The sequence below is a fragment of the Passer domesticus genome, chromosome 15 (assembly GCF_036417665.1).
Source record: "Passer domesticus isolate bPasDom1 chromosome 15, bPasDom1.hap1, whole genome shotgun sequence".
NCBI lineage: Eukaryota > Metazoa > Chordata > Aves > Passeriformes > Passeridae > Passer > Passer domesticus.
In genome coordinates, this window is record NC_087488.1 from 15000192 (window position 1) to 15027837 (window position 27646).

At 51.9% G+C, this 27646-nt stretch overlaps 1 protein-coding gene across 2 annotated transcripts in view; it reads right to left on the bottom strand.

Annotated features, from left to right (window-relative positions):
• The window catches only part of CACNA1H (calcium voltage-gated channel subunit alpha1 H), a 160145-nt gene that overhangs the window by 73154 nt on the left and 59345 nt on the right, over nt 1-27646 (bottom strand). For both annotated transcript variants that reach the window (XM_064390916.1, XM_064390915.1), the window contains exons 7-10: nt 22440-22752; nt 11871-11963; nt 9312-10083; nt 4017-4432 (exon numbers count right to left, since the gene is read on the bottom strand). In XM_064390916.1, the coding sequence (XP_064246986.1) occupies nt 4017-4432; nt 9312-10083; nt 11871-11963; nt 22440-22752 (1594 nt within the window). The remainder of the gene's footprint in view (nt 1-4016; nt 4433-9311; nt 10084-11870; nt 11964-22439; nt 22753-27646) is intronic.

Sequence of the window (27646 nt, forward strand, 5' to 3'; positions counted from 1 at the left end):
TGGATGGATTAATAAATGAATGAATAAATAAAAAATAAATAAATAAACACAGCACAGGGAGGACTCCACAGCACACAATTAACCTCTGAAATCCAAGCTGTGCTGCTGGTAATGAACAGCACCCTGGAACCTCTGAGTTCCCAGCCGTGTCCCAGGTGGAGCTGGCTCTGAACCCTGCGGATGTCCCAGGCAGGACCTGACTGCTCCTAAGGCCTGGAATGCCAAGGAAACCCTTCCCATCAGCAGCTGCCCCCATCTCCTGCCACCAAGGGGCTGTGCTGCCCTGAGAACAGCTCTGCACAGCGGTTCTGGTGTCTCCTCACCTTCCCCAGGAGCTGTCACGGGACAGGATCCCCTGGAGGGTTTGGAACAACGGCTTGGAATGTGTCTTAGGAAGAGACTCTCACCCTGGGAGGGTGGGCAGGCCCTGGCACAGATTCCCAGAGAAGCTGTGGATGCCCTGGATCCCTGGCAGTGCCCAAGGCCAGGCTGGATGAGGTTTGGAGCACCATGGGATGGTGGAAGGTGTCCCTGTGGGGGGAACAAGATGATGATGTTCCAAGTCCCTTCCAGCCCAAACCATTCCATGGTTCCATGGCTCACCCAAGCTCTGGGCTCTAAAGGGGGTGGTGCCATTTAGCCAAGAGCAGCCAGGTGAGCAGACTGGTGGGAATTTCACATTCCCATAAAAACACAGACTGAAGCCCTGAGGGGCCTTGGGTGTGGCCAGGGCTCTCTTTGTCTGGAGGCAGCACAACCTCAGCTCCTCCGGGTCTCTGCTCCCTCTGACGGGGACAGGATCCAGGGAATGGGATGGAGCTGTCCCACAGGAGGGTCAGGTTGGATTTTAGGGAAAGGTTCTTCTCCAGAGGGTGCTGGCACTGCCCAGGCTCCCCAGGGAATGGGCACAGCCCTGAGGCTGCCAGAGCCCCAGGAGGGTTTGGACACCACTCCAGGGATGCCCAGGGTGGGGTTGTTGTGGGGTCTGTGGGTCCCTCCTAACCCAGGATGTTCTGTGATTCCAAAGACAAACACGTCCCAGGAGCCCGGTGGGTTTTGCCTCCAGCCTGGCACCTTCCAGCCACGATTCCCTCATCCAGCAGAGCTGGACAATGATGCTCCACTGCCTCAAGAGGGCTCCGTGAGACTTCTCTGCAGAGCTCTGCCGCGTCCCAGGATGAGAGGAGAACAGCAGGAGCAGCCAGCCCTGCTCCATCTCCCCTCAGCGCCCCTCACCTTTCCCACACACACACAGCATGAGGTTTGGCTCTGATCAGCTCCAATAAAAATCGATTTTCTGGGTGAATCTATCTGCAAAGCCACTGCGGACTACGGAGAAGTTGGGAAAAAAGAAAAAAAGCAAGAAGCCATGAATAAATTTCATAAAAGGGACTGGGCATTTCCCTATGGACACTGAGGTTTGGGATGGGCCTCCCCGGGGTTGCTGGTCTGGTTTGTTTGCAGCTTGATCCAACCAGACAACGACCTAAAAAAAGTGATGAAAGTCAAGAGCAGAGAAGCTGCTGAAGCTGTTTCACTCAGGATAAACGGTGGGAAGTGTTGGTGGGACAGGTTTCCTAGAGAAGCTGTGGATGTCCCATCCCCGAACATGTCCAAGGCCAAGTTGGATAAGGAACAACCTGGGACAGGGGAAGTTGTCCCTGCCCACAGCAAAGTGGATGAACTTTAAAATTCCAAACCATTCCAGGATTCTGTGGTTGTGTTTTGCAGGGATCCAGCAGAGCCTTTACATGCTGCCACCAGCAGAGCACAGGCTTCCCTGGATCCCCTAAAAAATGCTCTTGGAGAACATGGAACAGCTTGGTGAGAGCAAGGGAAATGGAGGAGAGCCACAGAGCAGCTCCTAAATCTTTTTAACTTGGGGAATGGCCTCTGGATTTGGCAGGATGGAGAAGACAACAATGGCAACACCCACACCTGGTTACAGCCTGGAGAGGCTCAGAACTTCCCACCTGGAATACTCTGGGAGGAGCTGCTGGGCAGCACCCAGCAAGCTGTGATCCCAGTGTTTTTCCTGTCAGGCCCATGACCCCAAAGGGAGAAATTCCCCCTCTCTCCACCCCAACCCAAACACAAGCTGTGGCCCTGGGACACTTTGCCCAGACACCTCCTCCTGCTCTCCACAGGAACCAGCCCCACCCCAGCCTTGCAGCCAATTCTCACACGAGGGGGGCTCCCAAATCCCCCCACTTTGCCCACAGAAGCCACAGATTTTTGTGCCAAAATCCAGAGCAGTTTCCTGTTGGATTTGGACAGTGCCTCAGCCCCTGGGACACCGCTGGGAGGAGAGGCCTGGGGTGAGGTGTCACCAAGTTGGGCTCCGACACTCCACGCCTCATTATCCCAGTGTCCCAGGCACGTGGGAGAACTTTTCCAGGTTTCACTTCCATTTTCCTCCCTTTTTATTGGCCATGCCTGTGAGCAGAGCTGGCAGGAATCTGCCACTCCGCAGCCAAAAACCTTCGGAATCTTTATTGCCATTGGCTTTGAGATGCCCTAAAGCCAAGCTTTTACAAGGTAAAATCCAATAAAAGCCAGCCAGCTACAGCTCTCCTTTGTTAGCAGCAAGGCTGTAATTATCCCAATTCGCTTTTATGGGACTGATTGGGGACACACTCCATGTGATCCTGGATTTTCTCCTGCTGCCTGCCTCAGGTTTTCCCCAAGCTCCCATCACGGCAAAATCCAAGGGCTGACAAAGCTGTATCCGCCTGACAAAAGAGTATCCATGCAGAAATGAGGGATGAATGGCCTATTCAGAAGGCACTGACAAGGTGTATTTCCCAATTTTAGAACTTCTTGTGGAACAACGAAGCAGGATTCAACAGGGAGCTGACAGGGACAGCTCAATCTCTGCTGGATTTGGACACTTTGCTGTAATTCTGATTTGTCATTGCACGGCTGAGGTTGTTTTATCTGAGTCCTGTTATTATTTTTTTTTTTTTAAAGAAAATAAGTCTTAGCCTAAAATAGGGGAGGTTAAAGCACAGGAGTGGAGAGAAAATGAAGCAGCAGCACTCCAGAGGGGTTTTGTCATGGTCCTGAGCAGTGCTTAATGCTGGGAAATGATGGAGAAGGAGCTGCAGAGCCTCTCTCTTGTCCTGCCTTTGGGTGGATTACGCTGCTCTGCCTTTCCTCCTCATTCCTGAACAGACAGACCATGGAAGAGAGGAGGAGCAGCTTTAAAAATAACCCTGACCTGGTCACGACCCTGCAGGGAAGGTTTTGGGGAAGCACTGGATGCCTTTGATCCCAGAAAAACAGACCTGGCCTCATTGGGATGCGTTTCCTGCACCTGACACAGAGGTGACACGAGAAATTCCTGAGCACGCCTCAACAAAACAGTGGAAAATCCCCAATTTTTCCCAGCAAGAGAAGCCCAGAAGAACAGAACTTTTCCAGGGTGATCAAGTGGAGATGCTCTCCTGTCTCAGCTCCCTCTCCCATGGCACAGCCCCATCAGTCCCAGGCTGTCCTCAGCTCCAGCTCTGCTTCCTGCCATCCCAACACTGGGAAGAACAGCACCATTCCTCTTCCCTCCCTCCAAACACTTCAGTAAAGTCCTACTCACACCCTGTGAGAGCAAATTAAAGGGTTTGGAGCCTTCAGGGACACTCTAATTTCTTTTTCTTTGTTGCTTTTTTCTTTGCCTAATAGTTTAAGTCTTACTTGAAAGCCCAGATCAAAGAAGAAATTTCTGCCTGGGTTATCTCCAGCACAACCACCAGACCAAAGGTATTTCCACATACTTATATGAATAATTCCCAGCCAACGAGCAGCCAGGCTCTGAGCAGACACATCCAACACACACATTTCACCTCTGCACACCCCAGCAGCACTTCCACGTGTCCCACACCCCAAAGGCTTCTCCTGCTCCTCACTGGGTCATCTTCAGCCTCATTTCCAACCACGGAAATCCTCATTCCTCCTGATACCACTTTAGAGCCACCCCTGCAGGAGCCCCCACACCCTGAGCAGCCCCTGAGGTCACTCACCTGCTCGTGGTACTCGATGCCCATGCTGAGGGTGTTGATGAGGATGGCGATCATGATCCCGCGGTTGAAGTACTTGCTGTCCACGATCCTCTTGAGTTTGGTGCCGAACGCCTTCCAGAGCTTCACCACCTTGTTCCTCTCCTTGGCCTTCTTCTTCTTCCTCCTCCTCCTGCCGCGCTGCTGCTGCAGCTGGTCCCGGTGGTCGCCGTGCCGCAGGTCCTGCGTGAACTCGTAGACGCCGTTGCTGTCGGAGTCGCCGTTGCTGTCGGAGTCGCTGAGGGCGAACTCGGGGTCGTCCAGGAGGCTGGCACAGAAGGGACAGTCCTGCAGCTCGCAGCTCAGCCCGGGGCCACCAGGGCTGGGCAGAGCCCCGGCTGCGCTCAGCCCCGACAGCCGGCTGGGCGTCCGGCGGAGACCTGCGGGGACAAGGGCACCGTGAGACACAGAGAGGCACTGAGAGACACCACTGAGAGCCACCAAGAGCCACCATGAGACACTGTGAGACACCAAGAGACACCACTGAGAGCCACCAAGAGCCACCATGAGACACAGAGAGACACCAAGAGACACCGAGACTGAGAGACACCACCGAGAGCCACCGAGAGCCACCAAGAGACACCACTGAGAGCCACCAAGAGCCACCATGAGACACTGTGAGACACAGAGAGACACCAAGAGACACTATGAGACACTGTGAGACACAGAGAGACACCAAGAGACACCACTGAGAGCCACCAAGAGCCACCATGAGACACTGTGAGACACAGAGAGACACCAAGAGACACCGAGAGCCACTGAGAGACACCATTGAGAGCCACCAAGAGACACCATGAGACACTGAGGGACACAGAGAGACACAGAGAGACACCAAGAGACACCGAGACTGAGAGACACCACTGAAAGCCACCAAGAGACACCATGAGATGCCGTGAGGCACCAAGAGGCACCAAGAGACGCCAAAAGCCGCCGTGCAGCAAGAGCCACCACTGAGAGCCACTATGAGACACCACTGAGAGCCACCATGCACCAAGAGCCACCACAAGACACTGCTGAGAGCCACCAGACACTGAGAGCCACCACTGAGAGCCACTGTAAGGCACCACTGGGAGCCACCAGACACTGAGAGCCACCAGGAGACAATGCTGAGAGCCACCATGCACCGAGAGCCACCATAAGACACTTCCAAATGCCACTAGGCACCGAGAGTCATCATGGGCCACCAAGAGCCACCATGCACCAGGAGTTATTGAGAGACACCACCAAGAGCCACCATGCACTGAGAGACACCGTGTGCTGTGAGCCACTGAGTGCCACCACTGAGAGTCACCACCACGAGACACCACAGAGAGCCACCATGGGCCAGGAGCCACTGAGAGCCACCACTGAGAGTCACCACCATGAGCCACCAGATACCATAAGCCACTGCAAGACACAACTCAAAGCCACCGTGGGCAACCAAGAGCCACCAAGAGCCACCGTGTGTCAGCAGACATTGTGCACCAAAAGCCACCATGCACCAAGAGCCCCCGAGAGCCACTACACACTGGGAGCCTCTGTGAGCCACCACGTGTCAATGTGAGGTCATTTCCCTTGTCCTGCTGTTCCCTGGGAGCAGAGCCCGACCCCCCTGGCTGTCCCCTCCTCTCAGGGAGTTGTGCAGAGCCAGAAGGTCCCCCCAAGCCTCCTTTTCTCCAGGCTGAGCCCCCACAGTTGCTCCTCACAGGAATTATTCTCCAGACCCTAAAAAAGCCTTCCATCCATCTATCCTCCCAAGAAGCTCTGGAGGTTGTCCCATTTTCCCCTCTCAGTCCCCTTTCCCACCCTCTACCCCCTCCACGGGCTCTCCATGGAGTGTGGCCCTCGTTTTGTGTCCTGGGCTGAGGGAACAGTGACGGTCCCATCCCTCCCTTCCCATTATTCCTGATTTTCCCTGAGCAGCTCCATCATTAACGCTCTCTGAGCGCTATCAGCCTGTTCCACCCAATTTAGCCACCGCTGCCATTTAGTTCCTAATGAGGAGGGAGAGGGAGAAGGGACCAAAGGTGGCTGCTGGGATCACAGCCCGGAGAGTCACCGAGTCCCCTCAGTCTCCTTCAGCCTTTAATAAAGCTCAGGTGGATTCGCTGCCTGAGGCACAGGGCTGAGCGTTCAGGGGGATTTAAAATCAAACACATGTTTTGTGGTGTGAGGAGAAATGCTGCTTGTCCTGGAGCCAGGGAATGGAAGGACAGGGACAAGAGTAACCGGGATGATTTGGGTGGAACTGCACCCAGATTTTATTTCCTCATATTTAGGAATCCAGTCCTTAAGTTTCCTCATATTTCGGAACCTTATTCTCAGTCTCCTTATATTTTTAGCAACCAGATATTAATGGCATGAGCACAGGATCCTGCCCACAGAATTCCGTTTAAGCATCAATTCCTTGAGATTCAGGGACGCAAGGCAAAGGAACAATTTTCTCCTCTCACAGAACCATGGAAATGACCTCTAAGCTCATTAAACCCTATCCATAAGTGCCAAATCCACGTGGTCCCTGTCTGGAGGTGGGATGGCGACCACTTGGATCAGTTTTGGGGAGCCCAGGCTAAAATCAGTGGCTGCTCCTGGCTCTGAGCCCTGGAGCTTGGAGCTCACCCAGCAGGAATGCTGATTCCAGCCCCGGCTCCAAACCAAGCCAACGCATCCCTTCGCTGGAAAACCGGGATGTGACAAGAGTCAAAACACATTTTCCTTGCCTGAATGTCACGTGGGCATCAGTGGCCTTCAGAAGGGCCTTGGAGGACAGGCCTGGCTCCTGGGCTTTGCGTCACAGCCACCCCAGGATGGGGAATGTTTTACCCCTTGCACGGTGCTCCTGCTCAGGACTGAGCCAGGGGGGGAAGGCTCAACCCAGCCCCGGGAGCAGCACAGGGAGGGGGTTTGCCAGATGGCTTTTAATGCTATCAAAGTGTTAAAAATGATATGAAAAGCCCTGGCGCCGCAGATGTCTTCAAAATACCAGAGTCTCCTTGGCTGCCTGCTAAAATAACCTCCAGCATTGCAGGGCACGGGAACACGGGGAACAGGCTGTACTCGGAGCTCTTCAAATCCACAACAAAAGAGGCAGGAGAATGCTCTCTCCCACCACTGCATCCTTCCCAGCAGACACCAACCTGGCCTCCAGCTGGGGCTGGGAGAGCCCGGGCTCTTACTGCTCCTTAAAGCTCTCGATTAGCACTTCTGTGCTCTCCCTGCACACGTCTTGCACTGAACACGCTCTGCTGGTTGGCTTGGGAGAGGAGAGAGAGAACTGAAGGCTCTTTGTTCCCCCAAAAAGGCTGAGGGAGGGTTGGGAGAGCTTGGGATTCTTGCTCACGGCTCCTTTGCTGAGTTTTAGAGATGGAGAAATGGGAATTGGGGGCTGTGCCTGGCAGAGCTCCACCCTGGCGCTTAAAGATCATCCCAAAGCCTGGGAGTCACATCCAGCACCCCTGGAAGTCACATCCATCACTGCTGGTGCAGAGCTGACCCTGACTCAGCCCTGCAGGAGAGGCTGGGTGGGAAGAAGGGCCTGGAAGGAGGCAGATCCTCTTTCCAGGGGAGAGCTGGGCACTCAGGGTCTCCAGGTCTGCCCCGAATCCCTCCCCAGCCCATTTCCCTCAGGGGATGGATGAACAACCTCTCCCCACCTTCCCAGCTGTGAGCACACTTCTGGAAGAGACAAAACAATTCCAGGAGATTTGTTTAAAGCATTTTGGCATCCTCTGGGCTGAAATCCCTCTGCAGAAAGAGGACACTGTAATTGCATTATTAATGACAACTCAATCTAATCCCAGCTTTCAAAGAACCACCCCAGGCTGCGGGAAAATCTCCTCAATCACTGAGTTGGCTCAGGGATGTCACAATTGGGACTGAGATTTGGGCCTTTCTTCTCCTAAAAAGGACCCCAGCAGCAAGCAGGAGGATCCAAACTCCAACTCCAACAGCTCTCCTGCTCCTTTCTTTCCCAGTTCCAGCCTTCTGCAGAGCCTGGGTTGTTATCTCAAGGTAAAAACGCATTCTCCTAAAAACCTTCATTAATTGGCAGAGCTAAGGATGAAGCAGTGATTTATAAAAAGTCCTTGCTGAACAACAGAACTGTTGGCAGTAACCTTGCCCCCCGTGCCAAGCTCCCGAGCGTTCGGAAGCGTCTGCCCGAGGCAGTTTCTATAAACAATCCACTTTTACCCTTTTGTGTGGTCCTTAAAAACAACAAAATTAACAAAGGCAAGCCTCCCGAACTCTCTGTCAAGCAAGCTTTCCTGTGACCCCCCCAAGCCAGGCTTGGTATTTTTTTCAGCACATCCATCACCAGGGTAAATATTTGTGTCCACGCAGACGCAAATAAACAGTTTTGGAAAACACAGGCATTGAAAAAACCAAATGACGAGTTTGGCTTAAAGAGATTAAAAAATAGAAGCTGGATCTTTGTGACTTTTCACTGTTGGAGGGCTTAAAGAGTATTTTGCAGCTTTTAGCTCCAGCCACGAGGACTGGAAAAACATTTTATGAAATAGAAATCCAAGTGTTGCGTGTAATCACTGCTCCAGTGGGTGATTTATATGTGAGGAGAGATAAAACCTCCCTGGCTGTGCTGGGGTGGCTGCATCTGTGCAGAGAGGATGGGACAGAGGCACTGAGCAGTTCCCCAAAATGCTCCCCAGACTGAACAGAGCCCCAGATGTGCAGGAAAAGTCACTTCCACATTTCTTCTGCACACAGGGAAAGCCTGAGATGTGCAGCTCTGCTCCTGTCCTGCCCTCCACACGTCCTCTGAGCACTGAAACTGCTGCTCCTCCTTGCCAAAAAGACATTCAGAGGCTGCAGGGCCCAGCAGAGCAGAACTGCAAGTGTCTGGTTCCAGTTCTTTTGGTGCCTGCCTGTTTTAAACATCTCAGTTTGCTTTATCTTATGTTTCTCCTGCAGATTCCACCTGCTCATCCTCTTCAAGGCACCATCTCCCAGCCCCGGGGGGTTCTCTGCTGGAGCTCCAGCACCCACTGGAGGGGCAATCCCAGGGTTTGGGTTTGGGTGGGAACAGTGGGAGCACCTCCAGGATACCGCAAAGCACGCGAGAGCTCAAACCCTGATTTTGTAACCACAGCAAAGAGGCCTCCAGCAGCAGCCTGGACCATCCATGACGGTAAATCCAAGGATTTTATCCCAGCACACTCCCAACCATCCCAACCCTCAGCGCCGCACAGCGCTGCCATCAAAACCTCAACTCTCGAGCCATTTGCCCTTCTCCCAAAAATACCCCAGCTCGGTTGCCCTTACCGTGCTCTCCCACCAGCTGCTGCAGCTTCCCGTAGGAATCCAGGCCCAAACTGCCCGGGCTGTTCCCCACGGCCGCCGGAGAGCTCCCATTCTTCTTCCCTTTGGGCAGGGCCGCCGAGCCGCCCTTGCCGCCGGGGGAGGGCAGGATGGTGGGGTAGTTCATGCTGCCGTGGCCGCCCAGCCCGGCCAGCTTGCTGCCCACGGGGCTGCCGGTGGCCCTGCAGCCGCCGGGAGGGCCCTCCACGTGGCAGTCGGCGTGGTAGATGCTGTGCACGGCGGGGCCCGGCGGCCGGGGCGAGGCGGGCGGGGGCAGCATCAGCTGCCGGCCCGGCTTCATCACCTGCAGCTCCAGCTCGCAGATCTCGGGGTTGGCGCGAGGCCCCCGCGGGCTCCCGTTGCTGATGTGGTAGTGGTGGTGGTGGTGGTGGTGGTGGTGGTGGATCAGGTGGTGGATGGAGGTGATCCTCCTCCTGCTCCGCTGGCTCTGCCCGCCGCCGCTGCTGCTGTTGGGGTTGACTTTTTTCCGGCGTTTGCTCTGCCAGTTGTTGTAGAGGCGGATGGTCCTTCTCTTCACCTTCCTGAAGATGTGGCAGATGTACTTGAGCAGCTCCTCGTAGCAGCTGCCCGGCTCCGAGAAGCTGGCGATGGTGCTGTCGTTGGACAGGTAGCGCGCCCGCTGCTCCTGCATCAGCTGGTTCTCCCGCTGCTTGGTCTCCGAAAATTGGGTGGCGATCACCACCAGGCACAGGTTGATCATGAAGAAGGAGCCAACCTGGGGGGAGGACAGGGGAAGGAGTCAGCAGGAGCCAGGGAAGCTCCTCGCCGCCGCACGCGGCTCTCGGCAATCCTGGGATTTCCAAACGTGCCAAATCCCAGGGCTGCTCGCCAAATGTGCTGTCAACGTGTGCCTGAGCTGCTGAATCTGCTCTGAAGCACGATCAATTAATTTAGAACAGCCTTCTCCACTCTCCTCTCCTCCAACAGTGACATTTGCTAACACAGGTGCAGGAAACACACACAGCACAACGTTGCTTTGGACATTCACAGAATGACAGGACGAGCCAGCCTGGAAAAGACCTTTGGGATCATCGAGTCCAGCCTACGACCCAACACCTCCTCATCAACCAAACCATGGCCCTGAGTGCCACATTTTCCCCTCCTGGTCTTGTTAAACCCATCCAGGGATGGTGATTCCATCCCCTCCTTGGGCAGACCATTCCAGTGCCCAATCACTCTTTCAGTAAAGAACTTTTTCGTGAAATTCAGCCAACATGCAGGGAAAGATGTTTTCAACTCCAATTTGTGCTGATTTGAAACATTCTCTTTTCTTTGTCAATCATTTCACACCCCAAAAGAGTGTGAAATCATTTTAGGGTACAGTCATGGCCCATGGATCTGTGACCTCCTGTGGCTCCCTGACACAGAAAAGCATCTCCAGGACACCCAGTGCTCCTGAGGGGCTGATTCAGTCTCTGATGTGCTCTTGGGTGACACCAAGCTCTCAAAATCAAGTCCCAAGGACAAGAATGTGATGTGACCTAAAGCTGCATCCTCCCCTCAGCTCTGGAGCCCACAGTGTGATTTTCCTAAATCAGCCAGAGGGAAATGTCCAATGTTCCCAGCAGGGAACTGGTGCCCTGAGGGGTGAAAAGGGAGTGACCTCAGGGCAGGGCCAGCCCTGGGCTGGTGGATTGAACCTGGAGCTGCCTGGTGGATGCTAGGGAAGCTGTGTGGAGATGGTTTGTGGTGCTGCTCAGGTGTAATATCAGCCTGCATGCTGCCAGAGAAGCAGCAGAGGTGCCTTTCCCAGCCCCAGGTGACTGGGGCAGGAGTCACCCTCTGGCTTTTCCACATGGATCCACTTGGAGAGTGGAGCATGAATCTCTGCTGATTGCTCCAGCTCAGGAGTCCCTGACTGCTCCAGGGCACTCTCACCTGCTCTGATCCAGGTTTTCCCACTGCTGCTGGGAACTGGCTGGACTTCCCAAGGCCTCCAAACCCACCCTGACCAGGACAGGGTTACCTGGAAGGGCTGGCCAGTCACAAAATCACTTTTAAACACCTCCATCCCATGTCCTGCCTGAAATCTTCGTGGTACCTTCCCCTCCTGCCTTAAATATTTCAATTTTCCACTTCCTGGAGGAGGTTGTGCCCTTTGGAAAACCAGAACCTTGTGGAGATGGATTGGCAGCTTCTGGAGACAACCCCCAGCACCTCCAGTGGGTGATATTTTGTTTTTAGGAATGTGAGAACTCAGAGAGGTCCTCATAGCACTGCTGCTATGAGAATTATTACTGTTTAAAGGGTTCCAGGAGAAATTTTAAAAAAGTTTGAGGGCTCTCCAAAGAAATGAGGCTCCCTCTGGCCCATTGAGGAGGTTAAAGGAGGAAAAACCTGGATTTTTTGCCACAGACACATCCAGGTGACAAGACCAAGAGTGGGAGGGCAAGCCCTGAATCCTGAATCCTGCCTGGTCCTTCCCTGTGGAAAAAAAAAAAACAGGGAACAACTTCACCCCCCAAGGACAAGGAATAGGAGAATCTGCCAAGTCATACTTACTATGATAAGCAATATAAAATATATAAAATTGTAAAAAGAGTGTGCATCCATCACGTAATACATGATGTCCACCCATCCTTCCAGGGTTATCACCTGCAGGGAGACAGAGAAGAAGAGTGTGAGGACATAAGTCACCCCCAAAAGCTGCTAAATATCAATTTTCCCATAGTGCCAGGTACCCATCCCTCCACAGAAACCCTTGGGATCCATCCCAAGCTTGTTTAAGAGAGAAGGAATGTGGCCAAGGACTGGCCTGAGGTTCCTACAGGAATCTGGAACAATTAAAACCATGAAACAGTGACATAAACACCTGAAACACTGGTTCTGAGGGAAAGAAATTCCAAGGAGGGATTAAAATCCCAAAAAACTCCCTCCTTTCCCTGCAGAGATTTGGAGTTTTACCTCAAGCTGCTGGTTTTGTAATGTAACCCAAAAAAATCCCACATTTTTAACTTCACTTTGTTTCTGCAAACCCAATTTCCTCGTTGATTCCTCCTGGCTCAGCATTCCAACTGCACCACCACTATCATAGTGGGAGAGCATCTGAATGGAAGAGAGGCTTTAATTAAATGTAGACTTGATTTAAGGCTCGTTTTCTCAGCCTTCCTTCCACTAAAAAAAGCAGCTGAGGGTTTAATTAACACCACCCAGGCTGTGTGCAGAGCAAAGCGAGCTCTGCCACGTAATTTACACTTTTTATTTAGATAAAATACCCCAAACTTCCAGTGCTGGCTTGCTACTAGAGCTGAAATTCCGTGCTGGGATTGCAATTTCCATCAGAATCCGAGCTCCTGTCTGAACCCACTCCCAGTGACATCCCCCACTCGTCACCCCACGTGAGCCTGGGGGGTCTTGGGAAACTCCACAATTCCAGTGGCATCATCCCTGATTTAAACCACGTTTGCAGGGAGAGAATTGCTGTGGGAAGACAATGCTCAGCCCTCGAGGGTGCAGGGGATTTTCTGCCTGGTGTGCCCCAAAAGCTGATCCATAAACCCTGAAGCAGTGAATAAAAACCTTGCAGGGAAGTCAGGCAGGAATCCATGAATTCCCTGGGTTTTTTCACTCGAGGAACAGAAGGAAACTCCTGGATAAGGATCTTCAGGACACGACCACACATTCACACAACCATCAGAACCCACAGAGCAGCTGCTGCCTCTTTGGGATTTCTCACCCTCAATTCAAAATGCTGATGTTTTCCCAGCAATTTTCCGACCTTATTCCCATGTGGAAGCTCGTGGAGGCTCACCCCCACCGAGCGAGGAGGGAGCACAGCTAAAACCAACCAAATTCATCTGTCATGGAGGGGATAATTTGTGAAATTTGTCCCTGCAGCTGTTTCCTGTGTCAGGGCTGTTAAAGGCTGGCGGGGATCAGGTCTGACACCTTGGCTGCTTCTACAAACCTCTGCTGCTGCTCCTCACATCCCTCAGCTGCTCTTCCACATCCCAACCTCGCTGGTCAGCCAGCACTCAGCAGAGCTTTGCTTCCCAGAATTCCAGAATTCCAGAGTGCTTCAGCTTGGAAAGGACCTCAGAGCCCCTCCATCCCACCCCTGCCATGGCAGGGACACCTCCCACTGTGCCAGGCTGCTCCAAACCCCATCCAGCCTGGCCTGGGGCACTGCCAGGGCTGGAGCAGCCACAGCTGCTCTGGGAACTTCATCCCAGCCTCACAAGGAAGGATTTCTCCCCAAAATCCCATCTAACTCTGCCCTCTGCCAGCTTAAAACCACTGCCCCTTGTCCTGCCATAAAGAGCTTTATCAAAACCCCAGAGGATTCTTTACCCATCATTAACCCCAGGGATCAATCCAAGGCAGGTTTTTATCCCTGTTATTCCCACGGGGTGGGAAGGGGTTAAGCTGCCTGGGTGTTCATCCGTGAGGAACAGCACAGCAATCAAAGCCCTCCTGCCCTTTCCTGCCTCTCCCTGAGCACATTTACAGAGAACAAAGTCCTTTTGGGGCAGGTCCCTTGTCTGGGAGGGCTCTGTGCACTGCTGAGCCTCCCACAGCTGTTGTAGGGTCACGGGAGAACAGAGGGATCCCGTCAGGAGGTGACATCAAATCTCTGCCCCTTACCCAGGAATTGTTCCCTTTGTGCTGCCCAGGTTCCCTCCCTCCCTTCCCTGTGGATGCACAGAAAATTCTCCAGCCATTCCCACCGAGGGATGAAAAACCAAGCCAGGGACCCCAAAAATATGAGATGCACCTCTACACTGGGTTTGGATTTAGCTGGAAATCCTCAAATCCAATGGATTACACCAATTAAACACAAAGAAAAAAAAAAAAAAAGGAGTCACCTGAGGGCTTCTGAGCCAGCACTGAGGGCCCACCAAGCCTTGGAGGGATATTTTTGTTGCATGAGAGGCAGCATTTCCCACAAGAATCAATCAACAGCCCCTGTTCCTCCTCTGGAGGGTGAAAATGCTCACCAGCTCTCTGAATATTCCAGGTGTAATTAGAATTTGTGTTATTTACTGCTCGCTTGTCAAGCAGGGGGGTGCAGGAGGGACAAAGAGACCTCTGGGGCTTGTGCTGGTGTTTGACACCTTGGGGGATTCATCCCTGGGCTGCCAGGATCCAGGAGCAGCAGCCCTCCTGGAAAAGAGGAGGCTCCCAGACATCCAGCAGGAGTTTTTAATCCCAAAGCTCTGGGGAAACGCAGGACAACACGTGCACAGCCACCTGCAAGGGCCGGGCTCCTTCCAGCCTCACTCCTGCTGGATTTCAAGGACTTCCCGAGGTCACTTTTCCCTGATCCAAGGAGAAATGCACATCCCCAGCAAGGCCCTGGTGGAAATGGGAACCAGAGCACCAGGACCTGCCAACAGCTGCTCTACAAACCCCCAGCTAAAGCCTTTAACTGGTTCTGGAAGCCAAACTGGGGCACCTGCACAAGGATTGCTGCTTTGATCCCACCCGTGTCTCCTCAGAGCAGCTGAGCTCCCATCCCTGGAGGTGTTCCAGGCCAGCCTGGGGGGTGGAAGGTGTCCCTGTCCAAACTGGAGGGGCTTTTCTCCCAGCCCAAAGCCCTGTGGGATTCCATGGACCCAGAGGGAGAACCAGCAGCTCTCCCTGTGCCCCCAGGAGCTCGGGGATGTTTTTTCAGCACTGCTTTGCTTATTCCACTGAGCAGAAAGGACTTTCTCCCCTCTTCACCCCCACTCTGATTAATCCAACTTAACTGCCCTTCCAAGCCTTCCAGGGATGTCTCCCAAATCCCTGGAGCACCTTCCTGGAGCTTCCCAATCTGGGCAATCCCTCCTCAGTAATTAAAGCTGCTCCAGCCCTGCTTGTTCACACGGGGCCCCATTACAGAGCCTCTCCAAAGGCTCCAGTTCAAAGGCTCCCACCAACACAACCCACAATTATTTACCAGCCAGATAAGAGGGTGAGAACTCGCTCCTAATTCTGCTCTGATGGGAAAGATGTGCCAGGCACAGGAAAATCAGCAGCTGCAGGGCCGGAGCTGGGAGATTCAATTAAGATGATTGGCAGGGCGTGCTGGAGGTGCTGCTCCTGCTCCTCACCTGGGGCACAGGAGGTACCTGGGAAAGATTTCTGCCTTGCCAGGAGAACAGGGCTGTCCTCTCACCCCACTCAGCTCCTGGGTGATGCTCAGGTCCTTCCCTGCTCCTCCAGTTCTTTACCCATTCCCCAGGGCTGGGATAAATCATTTCTCTCACATTAACAGCAGTCAATCTCTTAGTTTTGTCCAATTCTCTCTTCCCTCACTGCAAGAATTTAACAGAAAACTCCCTCAGGGGAACACACAGACAGATTTTGATTCCACTGATGCTTGGCTTGAACACTCCCCGAGCAGCTGACTCACAGGAGCAGGATGAGCGTGGACAAAACCCAATCAGATTTAATTTTTTTAGGTCTTTGCTGATTCTGATCCCCCTGCTCTGCTCATGCCACAGTAATTTCATCAGCTGTAATAAAGATGCTCGTCTGATTTATAGGAGAGTAATTGGGGACAGAATCAGATCTTCTAGGCAAGCTAATCAGAGTCAATCTAAAACTCCAGAGTGAAAATCACGAGGGAAATGGAGATTAAAGATGCTGGCAATTAACTCAGACCTCCTCAGTGCTCCCAGGGAGGCAGCAGGTTTACACTGCTTTTTCTGGGGTCACTTCAGAGCTTGCACAGAACGATTTCTTTTATTGTGTCGAGAAGTTTTCATCATAAACCCTCTTTCCTTTGAGCTCTGCCAAAATCTTTGCAAGTTCTTGGCCGCAGCCGACTCAAGAGCGGGACATTTTTTTTTTTTTTGCTCCAGTGTCAGATAACAAAGAGCAAAAAGAATCATCCAGGGGAGAAAAAAACCTCGTTCAAACTCCAACTTGCATTAGTCAAGGGCTGAATTCCTGGCTGCTGGAGAGCACCAAGGGCTGGTGCCAGAGCTGCAGCTCCAAAGCCACCTCCAGGTGCCACGGATCAGTCGAGGGAAGGTTGGAAAATCGCCGCGTGGAGCGAGCCTGGGAAGATCAGAACCCAGTGAGAGCACACAAAACCCCAGCCTGGAGCTGTCTCATGGCAAGGTTTCCCTGCTCTGATTACTTGAACAAACTTCATTTGGAGTGACAGCCTCCCTGAGCAAGCACCCGAAATCAGCATCTCTCCCTTATTAAAATCCTGATAAAATACAGCTCTGGCAACCAGAAATTCCTTCTGATTCCAGGACTGCTGGCTGAGCTCAGTGCCTGGCTGAGGCAGGAGAAGCTCTGGAAACCCAGAGAAACCCACATTTGAAGACTTCATCTTGACTGACATCTCTAATTTGCACTCAGCAGCTTTTTCTTTGGCCTAAATTGAGTCCTTTGGGGGAAAAAAAATGGGAATTATCTGCATCCAAATCAATTATCCTGAACTCAACAGCAACTCTGAGGATGGCTGTGAGCGTTCGGGGTCATTTACTTTTTATGTCCTCATTCCCCTGGCCCCGCTGCTAGGCTTTTTGATATTTTATTTTCATCAAACTTATCAAGATGGGATCCAGTGCTATAAATTGTGAGAGTTATTAATTACCCTGATGGCTTCAGGAAGTTTTATAAGGCCTTTAGCTTCCATTTCTGAAAGCCTCTTATCTGAATTCCACCCTCTTGGGCAACATGGATTTGGCTCCCAAGCACTGCCCAGTGAACATTCCAGGGAATATTCCACAGGCAGAGCGAATTTGGCAGATAATCAAATCCCTATTTTTGAAGCCAACGTCACCATTTTAATTATTTCCTCCCGAAACATCTCGTTAAGGAACCTCTGTGGCCAGAAAAACAGGTTTATTATATTGGGTAACATCCTTTGAACAGATGCTTTTCCTTTCACTTCGAGGCCTTGTCATTTCTTTATAAATCGAGCCTTGCAAAGCAGGAATCTGCTCTGAAAAGTGGCCCTAAATGATGGGAAAAAAGGAAATTGTGCTTCTTTCCCTGTCTTGGGCTCCTGACCTGTCAAATCTGTTCCCATAAACGCAATGCCTGGGCAGTGCTGGCAGCTCTTGGTGGATTTGGAGAAGCAAAGTGGGAACTGAAGTGTGGGGTGAAGTCAGACACGTCACTGATGCTGTTGTTGTCACCCCAAACCTCATGGAATGGTAGCTCTGGGATCAGAACCAGCCCAAATCCCAGTCTGGCTCCAAAGGGAAGGTGAATTGTTGCTGTTTCCCACTAAATAATGCAAGGCCCTCATCCCACAGCAAAACCCTCCCTGATTTCTCTCAGTGCTGCTCCAACAAACCCCAGCCCGGCCCATATTCCCGAGCTGGGTGTGCTGGGATGATGATCCCGTGTCCCATGGATTGTGTGAAGGATCCTTGGCAAAGGGAGGGGTTTGACTGTTCTCCTGCAGCCTGTGAGCCCCACAAATCCCAGATTCCTGGCAGAGCCCAGCTGGGGGAGGAAGGGAAGCAGAGGCAGGATGAGATCTTTGCTTCCAGCTGAGGGGATGGGATTTCACAACCAATTCCAAAGCCTATCTGGGAGGATCAGAGTGCCCAGGCTGGGAAATCAGGGTGAGCTGCACCTTTGGCTCAGGGGAAAGATCACACAGCAGATTTGGGGCAACCAAAGCAAAGTGAGGTTTCTCTGTGAGAATTACAGAGTTTTGGAATATCCTGAGCTGGAGGGAGCTGAGTTCAACCCTGACACTCCCACAACCCCACCCTGGGCATCCCTGGAGTGGTGTCCAAACCCCCCTGGAGCTCTGGCAGCCTCGGGGCCGTGCCCATTCCCTGGGGAGCTGTTCCAGTGCCCAAACACCCTCTGAGGGAAGAACCCTTCCCTAAAATCCAACCCAAATCTCCCTGCCACAGCTGCAGCCATTCCCTGGATCAGTTGTTGATGTTCCTCACAACCAGCAGCTTTTTGTTCTCCTGACTGGACCCCAGCTCAGGCCAGGGCCTGCTGCAGGACCCCTCTTCCTACTCCAAACACAGGAACCCATGATTGAGGTTGGATGAAACTCTCCCATAACTCCAGAGGTTTGGAAGTCCACACTTCCTCTACAGGAGGTTTTAATTCCATCCAGCACCCCCACAGGTTATGGGACCACTCCTGGCATCAGGGTGGCCTCTCTGCCCTGTCCTACACGACACAACTCCTCCCAACCTTCAAAACAAAGATTTTCCAAAGGCAACAAATCCCTCTTGGAAGCACGCTCCAAGCTGCTTGAAAAGGGCTGGATATTTTTAGCTGGGGTATTCAGCCTGAGAGCTCTTCAAATGCAGCAAGTGCTGTTTATTTGGCTGACCAAATTAAAAAAAGCAACAGCAACAGAGCTCAAACCCCGTCATTTCCAGGGAAATATTTTCGGTGATCCAAAACAGATTCGAGTTGAGTGACAAAGCATCATCTCCAAGCAGTGGGAATGAAAAGCTCCAAACTCTTTTCTTGCCAAATTCAGCACAGAGAAGCGTTGCTGACACACTCTCCAATTTAAAGGCTGAGCCATTGGAGGAAAAAAATTCCTTTTGGTCCCGAATCCCAAATTTCTCTGCTCAACAAACACTGAAAACACGAGCACCCAGTGTGACAGCTCCTGAAAACACAGCCCCAAAATGACTTTGGGCACAGCTGGAAACCTCAGACCTTTTCCTTCCATTCCAACTTTTTGGTTCTTTCCCAAAACCTGCAGGACCCCTGGGAGTGGGGGAGCAGAGCAAGGCATTAACAGCACCTTTGGACAGTGCTGAGGCCAGTGGGAAAACCATTCCTCTTGGATCTGCCTGGGCTTTTTCCTTCAACTTTTGCCAGAAGCATCACCCCTGGAGTAAAGTGTGAGTAGAGGCCTTGCTTTGCTACAAATCCTATGTGAAATCGTCCACTCAAAGTTTCTCTGCTTTGCAAAGCAGCTGAAATATTTCTTCTTGCCAAACTTTCAGCTTCCCAATCCCTTTTTATTTTATCAGGATTTCTGCACTCAGGCCTGGCCACCCCGAGGCTGCAGGTCAGGGAGGTGGGAAGGTTTTGGTTGCTCCACTGGGACTGTCGGTAATTCCAATTAAATTGGACTTTGTTGAGGTGGGTAATTCATCATCTGCCGTGTGACAACAATACCTGTAATTACCGCTCGGATTGTTGGGGCTGGAATTCATGTGCAATAAAGGGATCTTCATATCATGCCAAACCTCACAGTTAATTTAGGTTCCATCTCCTTTCATTTAGTCTGTAATAAGCTAATTAGTTCACCTAATTTGCCACAGAACGTGCCTTTGTAACAAATACAGACACGAATTAGCCTCTTGCACAACAAATGAGGGGAGGCAAAACATGAATCACTTTCAGGATTACATAAGGAATTATCATCCTTTACAGCACTCAGGGATGCAGCCACTCCCTTGATTATTTTTAATTTTTTTTATTTGTACCAGGTTCTCCTGTTTCTGACTCCTCCTCCGAAGGTGGACAACACATTTCCCTGTTTTCCTGCTGTCACCTGTCCTGGATCTGGGAAGTTCAGGGTCACTCCCACTGAAAGAAATGTCTTTTAAAATCTCAGTTCTGGCAGCTGGAGTCCTTGGGACAGCGTTTGCTGGAGTTCTGGAGTGGAAATCTTGAGAATTTTCTGAAAACTCTGCTTTTTTTTTTGGTTTATTCATGTTCTGAATGGTATCAAACTGCCCTTGGAAACTCCTGGGCTCTTCCTGCACTTGGAAAGTTCCTCTTGGATCTCCTCTCATTTCACCCCCCTCCCTTCTGACAGCTCCTAAGCCACACCAGATCAAGGAATCCTGGAATGGGTGGGGTTGGAAGGGACCCTAAAGCCCCTGCAGTCCCAGTCCTGCTGTGGGCAGGGACAGCTCCCACCATCCCAGCCTGGCCTTGGACACTCCCAGGGATGAGACCTGGGCCTCCCATTCCTTCCCACGATCCCATCCATCCCTGCCCTTGCCAGTGGGAAGCTGCTCCTGGCATTCCAGACCCTTTCCAAGAGCTTCTCCCCCCATTTCTGTCAACCCCAGGACCCCTCTTTTCCAGGCTGGACAACCCAAGATTCCCAGCTCCTTTGGGATAAACCCTGAGGGATCTCTGTCCAGCAGCCACCTGAGCTTGCCACGATTCCCACTGGAGATCTGGCAGCCCTCAGGGCTCCCTCCCCATCAGAATCCTGCACAGTGCCACGGGTTGGGTTCATTGTCCTGCAGAACAATGGCTCGGCACAGCGGCCCTGCCTCACCCCAGTAACTCCACACCGATCCCCAGAGTTCCTAAATCCATCAGCTGGACTTTCTGCACGACTTCCTCGGAGCCCTCACCCCACTGCTGACCAGCTCCAGCTATTAACTGTGCTATCCAGCACCATTCCATGGATTTATGTGCTGAACGTTCCCTGCTTCCAGCAATTGTTTGGATTTAGCACCTCACCTCCCGCACTGCTGATTTCCCACTTCCAGGTTGAGCCAGCACCTTGCTGCCTCTTTACCTGGAAGTAAATCATTCCCAGCTCCTAAAAATGAGCCCTGACTTCCAACAGGAATAAACACATGAGGAGAGTTTTTGGCTGGAAATCCTCTGGAGCCTTTGGATGGCCTGAGCAGCACTAAAATGAATCACTGACCTCCTGGCAGCTGCCAGAACCATCTGAGGACACGAGGTCCCACTTTGCCAGACATTGTGCTGCCCAAAGGAACCAGCTGAAACCTCTCCTGGGGCTGGGGGTCCTTCCTGAAATTGAACTGAGCCTTTTAAGGATGAGGAAATCAAATGGAATGAAGATTTGCAGCCTGGAAAACGGCTTGGGAAGGGAGAAAAGAGCAGGACCCCTCTGGAGAAGCTGCTGCTCCTCCTCAGTGTCCTTTTCCTGAGAAAAGGAACCAGGTGGGATCTCCTGGAACATCCCTCAGATCCACCAAAGAGCAGGAAAAGGAGAATTCCCTCTTCCCTTTACCCAGCACTCACTAGCAGCCAGCAGCTCCTCTGTTCCTCGCTAATTCCAAAGCATTTTCCCAATGGGAAAATTGGGATTCAGATCCCAGTGGGGTCTGCCTGAACCCCTCTGGATTTGGTTCTGAGCCTCTGGCACCAGCACTGTGAGCCAAGGGCAGCTCCTGAGGAGCAGGGGAGGTGCTCAGAGCAAACATTCCCCACTTTCCAGCCCCAGGTGAAAGCTGGAAGTTATGAACTTCATGGATAACATGGAACTGGGAGGAAATCCATAAATGAAACACAGAGCCCTGGATGAGTAATTACTCCTCATTAACGAAGCTAAAAGGAGAATTGTGCTCTAGGAACAGATGTCACCTCCACTTCAGGGGGACTGAATCAACCAGGGCACCCAGCCAGAGCCAAAGAAATGCTGGAACACCAGGAAGTGCCCATTAAAAATGGGAAAGAACACAGAGATCTTCCAGCTGGGGCAGCCCTGGGAAACCACAGCCTCTGGACATGAAAATCCGTGGAAAATCCTTCCCTTATGAAGAGTTTTATCACCTGTAAAATCTCCCCCAGTCTGAGTGAGAAACACTTTGGTCTTTTCTGAAGTGCCTCAAAAGAGACTGAAATTCCCTGGGGGCAGAATTTCCTCTCAGGAATTTTGGCCAGAACCCCCTTCCAGCATTCCATGCTCACCAGGCTCACTCTGTGATTTAAAACCAAGACTAAGCCATGCCAGCTTCCTTCATTTTAGCATGAAATTAAATCTTGCTCAGAAACGTCAAGAGCACTTTCAGTTTCCTGATGCTTCAACAATGGAGACCCTGCTCCCAAAAATCCCTGGGATTTATCTGATCTGCAGAGGTGGAACTTGCCATGAGTTTTTCTGCCTCCAGAAGTTCTTTTCCTTCCTTTCAAATTATTTCAAAATAAAAGTTTCTTCTCTCCAAATGCTCTCTTGCACCATTTATTGCCTGATTCATTAATTCATTCATTCCCCGTTTCTTTATTTGCAGTTTCACTCAGGGCTGAGCAAATTCCTTCCAACTTTGCTGCATTCACCAAAACCTTCCCGAGAGCAAAAAATGACAAACCCGAAACCGGGAAAAACCAGAAAAAACAGATAAAAAACCAAAATAAAACCAAAAACCCCAACAAAACCAGGGGAAAATGCTATTTTTGGGAGAATCCTACCTGAAAAATAGCAATCCAGGCATATCCAATATTATCAAAATTGATGGCCCCGTTGTGGGGGTTGACGTCCCCGGCCATGCAGATGTTGTAGTACTGGTTCCAGTTGATGCAGGAGTTCCTGCTGGGCTCGGGGCTGGCCAGGCTGGGGCTGTAGGACTCCATGCTCAGGGTGCACTCCACCTTGGACTCCTTCCTGCTGGGGATGTTGGAGCACCTCTGCATGCCGTTCTCCCGGTGCGAGGAGCAGATGAAGGGGTTCTCCTCCGCCTCGTCCGGCCGGTAGTAGGGGTGGAGGAAGGTCAGGTTGTATGTCCTGCAGGAGGGGGAGAAAAGGAAAAGGATGAGGGGGAAAAAAATGGTTCATCCCTGATTTTAGCAGCAGGAAAGGTGCTGGTGGCTGTCCCTTCGTCCTGCAGAAATTCCCTGTCAAAATTGCAGTCCCTAAAGTTAAATCCATTTATACAGCCTGGAATGCCCTGCTGATCTCCCAGTAAAGACCAGTCTGAGTTTCCCCATCAAACAAAGGAGGGAAAAGCATGAAATGAAAGGGGATGGAGAGAAAATCCCAGCAGATCAGGTTCTTCCCCAAAATCCAGGGAGCTTTTGGGCTCTCTGGAAGGATTTGAAGATGACTCTTCATCCCAATAAATGCGTCCCTCAGGATGTCTCTGATGAGGGGCTGAGCTCCCACAAAGAGAGACCCAGCCAGAGGCCATCTCCCACTCCCTCTGTACCTCTACAAAAAAAAAAAAAGAAGAGCCAAAATTAATGGGAAAACCACGTGCTTGCTGCATTTCTGATGGAACTGGCTTGGATAGAGCCGATGGCTGTGTCCCAGCCTGGAGAAGGAAACGCTGGAATTGCAGCAGGGCAGGAGCTGCTTTTCCCTGAGCTGTGTCCCAGATCTGGCACTTTCTGGGCCCTGTGCTGTGTTGGTGAGAGCCTGCAGCACTCGGGGCTGCAGCTGAGGAGCTGCATTGCTCCAGAGCCAACTTTATCCAGTGTTTTCCCAGCTCCAGGGATCTCACTGCTGAGATTAGTGAGAGGCAGCACACACGTTATAAAAGATGTGGGCAGAAGATAACCAGGTAATTCTTGCAGCCAGGACAGCTCTATTTTTATCTCTCTCTGAAATGTCCCTATCTGGTGAAGAGATTTGGCTTTAACAAGTGTTATTCCAGACAATTGCTTGGAATTGCTCCCCAAAACCCTGGAGCCAAGCAGGAATTGCTCTGCGGCTGCACTTTAAGGAGAGAACAATTGCTGCAGGGCAGAGCTGAAGGAAATCAGCCCTCAGCCACTTCCCTGGGGAATTTGGTTCTGTTCCATGATCCAATTACCTGAGGTGGGTGTGGAGGATTCAGCAGCTTCAGGAATGGGAGAGGGAAGAGGAGCAGGTCCTGGGATTTGGGATTCCTTTGTGTTCAGCAGCTCCTCCTTGCACACCCCACAGCTCCAGACTAAACTGTGACATCACCTGCGCTGCTTCTGGGCTTTGGATCCAACAGAAACCTGGAAGATGTTTTTCCTCCCCAAGCCTTTCCCTTGCCCTCCCACCAGCTGCTTCCCTGGGAGGAAATTTCCATATGAAACAGGCTGGAGAACGGGCCAGGAGCTGCAGAGCAGCGTTTGGGAGAACATCAGACACCACCCAGCAGTGCCACACACAGGGAGGATTAAACAGAAGATTAAAACACACCGAGACGCAGGAAAACTTGGGAAGAGCTGGAGAATTCAGGGAAATAAGCAAGGAACAGAGAGGAGACACCTGAGAAGTGATTTCAGCTCCCCAAACTGCAGGATCAGTCCCCATGCCACTGGAATGAGGCACCCACAGTTCAGGGGCTCTGTGCATCCCAGGAGTCTCCATCAGGGAAATTTTGGGATGAAGAATGGCTCCCTGAGGACACAGAGCCCCAGGCTGGAGCTGCACAGAGAAGATCTGGAGCAGTTTGGTGCCTGGGGGAGGAAAATCTGAGCAGGAGAACAAAGCCCAGTGGGTGAAGCCTGGCTCGGTTCTGCTGCTGCCTGAAGGATTTTATCCTCCCCTTCCTCTGCTCTCCTCACTTTTGCAGCTGTCCCCAAAATAATTTCTGAATTCAAAGTTGTCCCTATGACAAAATCAGTCACCTGGGGGGCACTTTGTGCCCAGCCTTCCCCTGTTCCCTGTCCTTCCCACAGTGTGGGAAGCTCCAGCACCACCCAGTGAGGGGGGAAGGGACCCAGACTGGCAGCAAACTGCAAATTTCAGACTTTTTCTTAAAATCTTTTCCCCATTTTTTACCCAGGCAAAACCAAAAAGGGGATAGAAGGAAGGAGAACAAGAATGAGAAACAAAAGTGCAGCAGAATGAGGGAATCCCCAATATCCCCCAAATAAATGGATGAGTTCTGCCAGGACCTTCCACTTCTTCCTGATTTCCCTGTTCCTTGCCAACAGGTAGAGACAAATCACTCATTAATGCTAATGAACCCACTAATCAGGAGAGCTCTGGGGGAAAGACAGGAGAAGGCAAGCCCCAGGATGGATCTGTTATCCCATCACAGAGGATTTCCCAGCTTTTCCCAGCCCTGCACATCTGGATTTCCCTTTCTCTATCCCTCGGCACCTCCATGTGCAGGAAGAACAGAGGGGCAGGAAAATCCATTTTCCTCCCACTCCTACTGGATCATCCTCTGCTCCAGCCTCCCCAGGGGAAGTTTTCCCAGCCCATGCACACATCCCAACCCTGAGCACAAGCTGGGGGAGCAGAGGAGGACAGGGAGGAGGTGGCAGCAGCCCAGAACTCAGGATGAATTCCCTGCTCTCCCTGCTGAGCAATTCAACACCTTGCAGACAAATTCCTGAGCCTGCTCCCAGGAGCTGAAGGCAGAACAACACCGAGTTAATCGAGACTGAAAACTCACACCACAAGTGTCCCGAGGCAGCAGAGAAACACAAAACCCTGCACAGCTCCCTCCCCTCTGCTGCTTCCGAGCCACTGAGTTCCTTGAAAGGCTCCCAGCCTGGAAAATGCTGCTCTGCATCCCAGCCCACAGGAGCAGCCCCAGGAGAAGAGCCCAGACGGGCAGGGCCTGACCCAGTTCCTTTATTTCCACCGGGAGCAGCTCAGGAGGGTGGGAAGGAGCCCGAGGGGGAGAAAACCATCCTGGAGATGTCACCCAGGAGCTGCTGGCTCTGCTTGTCCTTCCTTCCCCGGCACACCAAACCTTCCTCCTGCCCACCAAAGGATCCTTGGGGAATTCCTCCTGTATCTCCCAGTGCCAGGATCTCCTGGCATGGCTCACAGCCCCTCCTGGAGCTCCTGTTCCAAGCAATCCCAGCTTTTGTAGGATCACTTTGGGCGAGGAGGGAAAGATTCTCCCCATGTCCCAACCAGCAGAGACCCAGTTCCAACCCACCCGTGCAACAACCCAGCAATTCCTTCAGAATCCCCACTGAAAATCCTGAAATAACCTCATTCCAGCCCTGTAACAGCATGGCTCTGAAAGACAGAGAGAGAAAAGCAGAAATTCCCAATGCACCTCCAGAAAGTCCCCAAATTTCTCTCACAATGCGCTCGACATAAAAATAGTTGCTTTACTCTGTGCTGCCAACTTTCAAGGGGGATTGAAAAGAAAAGGTTTCCATGGGGAAAGAAGAATGATGGCAAAAATCAAAGTCAGTGCTTCCATCTGATGCCTCTGGAAGAGCTGAAGGCGCAGGAAGCTGCAGGGCAGAGCACAGCAGGGCAAAGCTGGATTTGAAGCAGCTGTTTGGGAGCTCACTTACACCTCCTTTCATCCAGAAAATTTGGGGTTAGGACCCTGCCTTGCCGGCCCCTGGATTTTGTCTCTGTTTAAAGCAGTTTTGGTTTCAGCTGGGAGGGTTTGGCAGCAGCACCAAGGGGAGACCCTCCAATAATTCAGGTTTTCCCTGTCTCCAGGGCTGTAGAGGAAATCAGAGGCAGAATCTCAGCCCCAGCCCCCTGAAGGGCTGGGAAACCTCTGTGCCCTGAGGAATTGTGGATTTCCCAACCCTGGATGTGTTTGAGGCTGGGCTGGAGCAGGGAGGGTGTCCCTGCCCATGGTAGGGGGTGGAATGAGAATCTTTGAGGTCCTTCCCAAGCCAGCCCATTCCAGGGCTCCATGATCTGTCCAACAGCAGGGAGATGGAGCCCTGAAGTGTTTTCCAGGTCATTCCATTCCCTTTTTTCCTTTACAATTTGCTGCTGGTGTGTTAACAGCCACTGCAGGGGGGAACCATGCCCTGACGTCTGGGTTGAGAGAATGAGTCAGAAATGACTTAAAAAAATGGGAATAGTTCCATCTGGATTCCCTAAAACTTCCCCACCGAGCTCCAAGAAATAGGGATAGCTGGAAATGCAGGGACTGGAACATTGCTGGATTTCTCTAAGTCTAAAATTAATGCAAAAAGCTGGACCCAGCAGCAGCACTCGGGGTGAAGGCACCAGAAAACCCCACATTTCTCCTGCTGACACTGAGCTGGGAGCTGGGATTTTCCTGCCCCATGGGCACCCCCATTTCCCCAAATTCCTTTGGAATGCAACACCTTCCAACACAATAAACCACAGGAGTTGGGCAGAGCCTCCTAAATTCACCTCTCCCAGCAGCTGGGGGGTGGCAGAACCCATCCCAGAGGGAAGGAGGCGATCCCAGACAAACCCCTTCGAACACAGCTCATCCCAAAACCTTCCCTGACAAGGAGCAAACCCTGATGAGAAAATCCTGCGACCCTAAAACTTCCACACTGAGCTCTAAGAAATAGGGATAGCTGGAAATGCAGGGACTGGAACATTGCTGGATTTCTCTACATTTAAAATGAATGCAAAAAGCCCAACCCAGCAGCAGCACTTGGGGTGAAGGCACCAGAAAACCCCACATTTCTCCTGCTGACACTGAGCTGGGATTTTCCTGCCCCATGGGCACCCCCATTTCCCCAAATTCCTTTGGATGCAGCTCCTTCCATCACCATAAACCAGAGCCCAGCAGCTGGGGGGTGGCAGAACCCATCCCAGAGGGATGGAGGCGATCCCAGACAAACCCCTTCGAGCACAGCTCATCCCAAAACCTTCCCTGACAAGGAACAAGCCCTGATAAGAAAATCCTGCGAGGCCTTTGATGCTGCTAATGGCCATTACATAACTGCTGCTTAATGTCTGTGCTTAGGAACGCTTCCCCTGTGGTTCATCTTGAAAGCTCCACTTC